The 7,500-nt window shown below is 33.3% G+C and overlaps 1 protein-coding gene across 4 annotated transcripts in view; it reads right to left on the reverse strand.

Moving 5' to 3' along the window:
• Nucleotides 1-7,500, reverse strand: part of Foxp2 (forkhead box P2) — a 517,858-nt gene that overhangs the window by 242,475 nt on the left and 267,883 nt on the right. For all 4 annotated transcript variants that reach the window (XM_021233497.2, XM_040728635.1, XM_040728636.1 and 1 more), the window contains one exon: nucleotides 1,785-1,962. In XM_021233497.2, the coding sequence (XP_021089156.2) occupies nucleotides 1,785-1,952 (168 nt within the window). In that variant the 5' untranslated portion in view covers nucleotides 1,953-1,962. The remainder of the gene's footprint in view (nucleotides 1-1,784; nucleotides 1,963-7,500) is intronic.

Below are 7,500 nucleotides of genomic sequence, written 5' to 3' on the forward strand. Positions count from 1 at the left end.
AATTGTGAATGCTGTTTCTAGTTCACATAAATTAAGTGTATGGAACAAAGTAATTTCCCAACTTAGGCTATAAGCACACATCACAGGCTAAAATCAGGGTGATTTCAGAGTGTTGTAAAGTGTAATCACATTTTACTCTAATTTCTACTTGTTTAAGATATAACTGGAGCTATGAAGAAAAAGCCATTTCTTGGTAACTCCATTTAAGTCTGTCCTTTCCTAGGACTTAACTGTGGATGTGCATTTTCTGTTGTTTTCAGAAATCAGTCTCCTGGAAACTCAGGATGCAGAAGAATCTGACTATCAATTCTGAAGGTATTTATTTATGGGAAGTAATGAAACTATTAAGGCATTTCTCTGTCATTGTATTTTCTGTTAAAACATTAAAGGAAGAAAGGGTTGTTTAGAAAACTGCATTTATAAATCTGTAAAGTAGACTAATTTGGACTCTTTGGTTCATATCTAATCCCCATGACATTTGCAACTAACTGTCTCAAAACAAAACAAAAAATTATCTGATATTATTCTATAGAATATGGGACTTCATTCTCAAATAATATGTACCCTATCCAAAATGCTGTCTTGTTCTTTCAAAAGATTATTCTTGACTATACCTTATTTTAAGACATTATTCAGTCCTTATAACTTTTTCAATGTTTTTATTCTTAAAATAATGACTCTATTATATTTTACTTCAATGAGGACATTTACTACATCTTTTGAGATGCATTTAACTCATATATAACTTAAAATCTGAATGATGCTTGCGTTGAATTTGAGACACTTTAGTAATAATTCATTATTTCGATGACTAAATTTTAGTCATCCCCCCTCGCCTGCATTTAGTCTGAGTACAATTCAGACACTTAAAGAAACACTTTTATTTTTAAAACAATCAAAATTTCTCAGTCTGACCTCCTCATTATGCCCGAATCTAGGTATGTGCTTTGAAAGCTTTCAGTTCTATCAGTGTTTCTATGGACTTGGTCAGTGAAGAATGAAATGACTACATTTTTGCCTGGGAAGAAATTTCTTCAACAAAACAAATCAGAAAAAAACTATACATCTCTCATGCAGATAAAATTATCAGTTACTTAGAAGTATATTTTAAATTTTAGTTATTCATTCTTTTGAATTTACAGAGTGCAATAGCATTTTGTTGAGAGTAGGCAAACACAAAAAGCGTCCTTTAAAATTATTAACACATATACATTTTTAAAATACACTGGGGTGAGTCTCCCAAACAGGCAGCACAGGTGACCGATGAAACTTTGTACAGGTTCAACAACCTCATCACAGGTTAATTAATTAATTGTTAATATCTGCAACTATCAGTGGCCAGCATTCGTGCTCTGCAAAGTCCTGTGGCCCTTTTCACCTTAGCTGAGACTTGGAAGAAATTCATTGTATAAGCAAGTATCAAGTAATGTGGCCCTCTGGTGGAAAACGAAGTACCACGTTCTGCAGCACAATGCCAGACAGTAAGCTAGAAGCTGGAAAAATATTTGTTACAAAGCTTTACAGAACCAATCTAGAGAAGAAAAAAAAACTCACCCTGTGAACTTAATTAATATCCTGACACCTGAAGGACACTCAGGTGCAGCTATGACGTAACTCATGAAAGCCCTCTCTTCACTCATCCTTCAGTCTTGTTCCCAATAACAATAAACTCTCAGCATCTGCTAGCTTAAAACAACATAGTCTATTGGCTACGAATCCATTTTTCAGGTTCAGAGAAGCAGGCGGGTATGTTTGAAGAAAGCATCGAGGAAAACACAACTTACCTGCTGTTGTTGCAGATGCAGAAGCTCCGCTGTGCTTACTTCAGAGCTGGTGTCACCACTTGATCTCCCATCTCTGCTGCCAGCATCTAATTGGCTGCTTAGAGTGCTCATTCCATTTTGATTCATTGAACTGTTGCTTATTGTCTCTGTCGCAGATTCCTGCATCATGACTTAATACCTAAAAGTGATTAAGAAGTATCAATTAACACACGTTACACCTTCACACTTCCATTATCAAGATGTCCCTCTCTGCCAATTACACAGGCAGCATCATTGGGGGGGAGTGTGTGTGTGTGGGGGGACTTGAATAGTCATTTATCCAGAAAAGCCATGCAAATTCAGCTTTCATTGAGACACTAATCACTGAAATTATGGTTTCTATAAGTAATTTTTGTGTGGTTACCTTTAACAGCCAAAGGAACATACCATGCGTGGATCATGGTCAATAGCATTTATGAATGACCAAATTTTAAAGTCTATCTATAAAACCAGTTTAAATGAAGGCACGATTACACATTCTGTTCTGTTTCCTATTATCTACCTTTGACAACCATGGATGACTATACAGCCTTATTTTAAATATTCACTATCTTGATTCTGTCAGAATTTTACAGCACATCTTATGCAAGGCTGTTGTTTAATGATGCACAGCTAATCATACAAAATTAAAATTTTGTAAGGGTGTTACAAATCATATGGTATCAACCAATGATAAATAGTATAATGGGCTTCTTTTTTTTTTGGTGACTAAATAAAAATTTGCCTTGGAGGCATTTTAAGAAAAAGCTCCTGCTGCAAACACGTCAGATATTGCCTATTTTTTTAATCAAACAGCTCATATTCATTTATTTTTCTGACATTTAAAACATTTAATACTGTCCTTCCTGGGAAGTAATTAAGCTTATGCATGAGCAGCAATCAAACTGTTCACTTGAAGATGACTTAAAACTCAATTTTAACATAGGCAAATAAATGAAAGATATAAAATTAATTTTCCAGGCATGTATTAGATATGAAAGCTGGAAATAAAATCTATCAAGAATATCACTAATGATTGTGCTAAAAACAGCATAAATTATGCATATTACCTTCTCTACAGTAATAAATGTTTTATCATTTTCACTGCATAAATATACTGTACTTCCAGGATAGGAATGAGGTATCCTGCCAAGATCAGTGGAAATCCGTGCAGTAAATAAAGAGCCAATGTGCTCTTACAACTGGAATTTCAGAGCACCTCTCCAATGTGAGCTTTCGAGGGATCAGTATGGCTCTCAAAAACATGAATCCCCTGCCATAGTCTAATAGACACTCTTCTCTCCTCTCTGTCTACGGACAGAATTTCAGGAATCAACCTGATTGTGTTGGGACTTCCACAGGAGTGCTAGCCAGACAGTTGACTTAGCCCAAAGTAACGAGGATATTAAACTCAATGTTCAGTTTTGTATGTGTGTGTGTGTGTGTGTGTGTGTGTGTGTGTGTGTGTGTGTGTGTGGAAGTTTTACTATTTGCATTGGATCTTATTTTATTTAAGACTTATGTCCATTTAAAATTTTGTGATGTATTTATTGCACTGTTAATAAATTTAATATTTCTTTCTGTCATAGAAAAAACCTTTTCCTCAAATACCTTGCAAAATGTAACCCATGACCATATATACACATTAGTCACACACATAAGCTCAAATACATTACCAACAGATAGAAATGAATGCTATTATAATTATAAAAATCAATTGCTGCGATAATTTTCACAGCTATTTTCATCAACTGCTAAAGTATCATATTATTTCCATAATTCTATAAAGTCAGTGAATACACGTACTAGTTTAACTAGCTGGATCAATAAATCAAGTTGGTATTACAGAAACTACACATACAACTCAGAACTGCTCTGATGAAAGAAGAATTACAACAACATAAAAATATGAACTTAAAAGGCACTTGTGATAACTATACAGCAAACAACTTTTGAACCAAGTGAGTTTGTGAATAAATAGGTTTTTAAAAACATTTTATTTAACATTAGCAAAGAAAAAAATCACACACATGAAAACTGATACACACTGATGGAGTTTTAGAAAAAAACAAAGCTAATATTCTTTTCTGAGATTAGGCGGCTAATAAGTATTCAAATTAGGCATAAATTTTACATGCACAATGTTTAAAATATTCAGAGAAAGGGGCTGATTGCCTTTACTAGTTAGATGAGAATTATAATTTCAGTCTTCTTCAACTACAGAAACAGATAACTTTTCCATATTACATTTAAATTTTACTATGAACGGTAAACCTGGAATAAAATGTTTATAAATATATGGTTTTCTTTTATCATTCAAATTTATATGAAATGTTTATTATCTCAGTCTGGAATTCCCAACACAAAGAATAAAAATGGATAGCTGTTTTTTTCAGATGTAGCAGGCAGGTGCAGCATTTGATACTAACCTTTGTGTTTTATGTCAAGATCAATCAGATGAATTAAAGAATTCTGCACATATCACTGTTATAATCGAGGTCATCAAATAATTAAGAATAATCCACAAGCAGAGAGTCATGTGTCTAAATCTTTATTACAATAATGAAGAAAGACCTATATAACTTCCAATTCCTATTAACTAAAGGATTTTAATATCCCTTGTGGAATTTTTGATTTTATGAAGCCCTAGAGTATAAATTGTGATTTACATTTAACTTCAGTCACCTAAGACTTAGTAAAATTATGCTTAAGAAAATTGTGATAGCAATAGTAGTTTTGCTCTACAAAACAGGGCAGTCAGAACCAACTGTCAATATTGAAAATGGGGTGAGGGGACAGGGAGCTGTACAATAAGATGACAATATTCTTTGCACATGAAGAAGAGAAACTGGTGTGTCCACATTGAATGAGACATTTCTGCAAGGATGGTAGAGATTATTTCTTTTGTGTTTACTAAGTTTTTTTTCCTAGTCACCCCTGCACACTTACACCTCACTGGAAGAAATTTTTCTGGCACAATGTGAAATGTTGTTTACATTTTAAGTATATTTTAAATAATTATAAATTCACCATATTCTTTCAGAGTGGATGTGCTTATGATCCCAAACATACCAAACTAAATTATTCATCCTTTTCAATCCTATCACAAACATTTTATAAAAATCAGCGAAAATAAATTCCAGATCATTAAGGGGAAGTTGGGTTTGGGAGCGACTGTCAACATAGTCTGAACTATACATTCAACACTGAAGACTTTCCATCAGACACAGCTTTGCAGCCACATCAGAAATGAACACTTCAGATCTTGCACTGAATACAGTTTTACATTTCTCTCCTGCATTAAGTTTTCTGTCTTCTCTCTCTTGCATTTTTTTCTCCGCAATCCACTATACAGATACTTTTTCTCTACACCACTTCCCTTTTGAAACATTAAACTGACACTGGAACTGACTGCACAAGATTGCATTTTCTCTTCCTAAACAAGTTGAATTGAAAGGTTACTTAGTGTAACAATATTTACTTGCAGAATTGTGTTGTTACCAAGGGTATAATGGATGGTGGCTATGCAGGTTTACGCAAGAATGAGTGAAGCATGAGGCATTAGCCATGTGTTTGACATGTTTCAAATTGCTATAATCCAGCATTAAACACACCCAGCAATTCATGCCATTTCTTGCAGCCATAATCTTGAATAAAGCGTGCACAACCACTTATTATATAAATTAGTATATGACTCCCTGTTATAGTCACAACAGTGCTTTTGTGTTTATTTTGCATCAAGATGTAGTCTTTTATTTGTACAAATAGCAGGATATAAAGACATAGCTCAATTAGACCTCCTTACTTTATGATAGGGTAGTACTGAATGGTACACTTGTTGGTTTTGTTTTTTCCTCTTGAAGTTATAGATGCATTTGGTATGAAACGGTACTGTGTGAGACAGCTATGTGCCAGGGTGATGACAGAAACCTGCATGCATCCTATTCCACATTTGCCGCTCTGTTCCAAAGTGTGAAGCTTGACCTGGGTGAGTAGAGTTAATTGTCTTATCCCAACTACCACCAGGGACACTATTGGTCCTTGTTGCTTACTAAACTCCTTTTCTCTCATGTCTTCTATCTCAAAATTTCTCTCCTTCTCAGCTCCCTTGCATTTCTTGCTTCTACCTCTCTTTCACTATACAGCCAACTGATGCCTTAAGTTTGTGTGAATATATATATTCATTCATGAGTAGTTGATCAGTCAATCTAACTAGCATCTCAGATACAGTAAGAAGGAAAACGTAACCTCCATGTCATATAACACATTCCTGTCAACATATATAGAAATCCTGTCTCATGATTGAGACCTTTATTGCTATTAAGGTCACTTTAATGGTAGATTTCTCTTTTGTTTGCCACACTAAGGTTTAATAAAATCAAGTAAGTGAAAAATCAATAACTTCCTGAAAAATTAAGAATAGTAATACACATAAAAGCATAAAGGACTTTCTATTTTCTTAAAACTACTCATAGTGATAGCAAGAGAACCCTACATTCAGTCTCTAATTAATTTGTTTCAGCATCTAATTTATTTGTGAAATCATGCTCACTAAATCAAAAGAATTTTGCTTTTCATGCAAGGTATAAACTACTATATTAAAACATCCTCTCTTATTTTTAAGCCTTCTGTATTTAATCATTTCAAAAATTTTAGTATTAAAGTCACCTAATATTTGCAAGTGGATTAAGAAGAGAATAGGTAATAAATAGATACATAGGCAATAAGAAGCTAAGTTCATTTGCTTCTGAATTTAGCTAAATTCTGATCTGAAACCCTGACTATATTGTGAAACTTTTGAAAGAAACTAGCATTTAAATAATGATAACTTTTGTGCGCTAGTAGAATTAATTCTTCTTGGACTTCATGCATAGTGCATTTGAAATCCAGCACTGCTTTGCTTAGTTATTTAATGCTAAGATTGCCTAATAAATCAAAATGACAAATATGAAGGACATACTTGAATGTATAAGTGAAAAAATTGAAAATGTACATGACTGGTTCTAATTACTAAGACAGGAACTGGGTGCTCTCAGGAACATAATTTAGAAGAATCCAGAAAAAAGTGATATATTTATTATAACAAAAGACATGATTATAAAAAAATATATGATTTCAAGTAAATTTAAAAGCATTTCTCATTTTTCTTAGATGTGAACATAATTCTTAAGACACTGCAAAAAATTGTGGCTATGTTCTTGTAAAACCTTAAGTTGTTACTCAAAAAAGATTAGAATATGTAAAGCATGCAAAATGGTAGGTCATTTTAACACGATTATTTCTTTCATTGGTGATGACTACCCTATGCAAACAGAATACTGTTAGAGCCTCAATAATGACAAACATCTGGAGTAGGACAATGAAAAAATATCTTCCTATTTAACTAGCCTGTGATTAATCTATCAACTTGATATATCATGCTCCAGTATCAAAAATGAAATTCATTTAAATGTAAGAAATAAACTTGGGGAAATTTTCATTACAGAAATATTACAAAATATTCAAAGTAGGTATTGAATCTCATTACATTGCACTTAAAGCCAGGGACATGGTGACTTTGAAAGCCTGTGGTCTAGGGGGTGTGTTTTATTGAAACATTATGATCTGTACTTAGTGATCAATGATTCCTGTTCACAGTAAAACTGGGAAAGATCCGATAATGCTCATGATTTTGGTGAATAAATTCTTACAAATATTT

The sequence above is a fragment of the Mesocricetus auratus genome, unplaced genomic scaffold (assembly GCF_017639785.1).
Source record: "Mesocricetus auratus isolate SY011 unplaced genomic scaffold, BCM_Maur_2.0 Super-Scaffold_100019, whole genome shotgun sequence".
Taxonomy (NCBI): domain Eukaryota; kingdom Metazoa; phylum Chordata; class Mammalia; order Rodentia; family Cricetidae; genus Mesocricetus; species Mesocricetus auratus.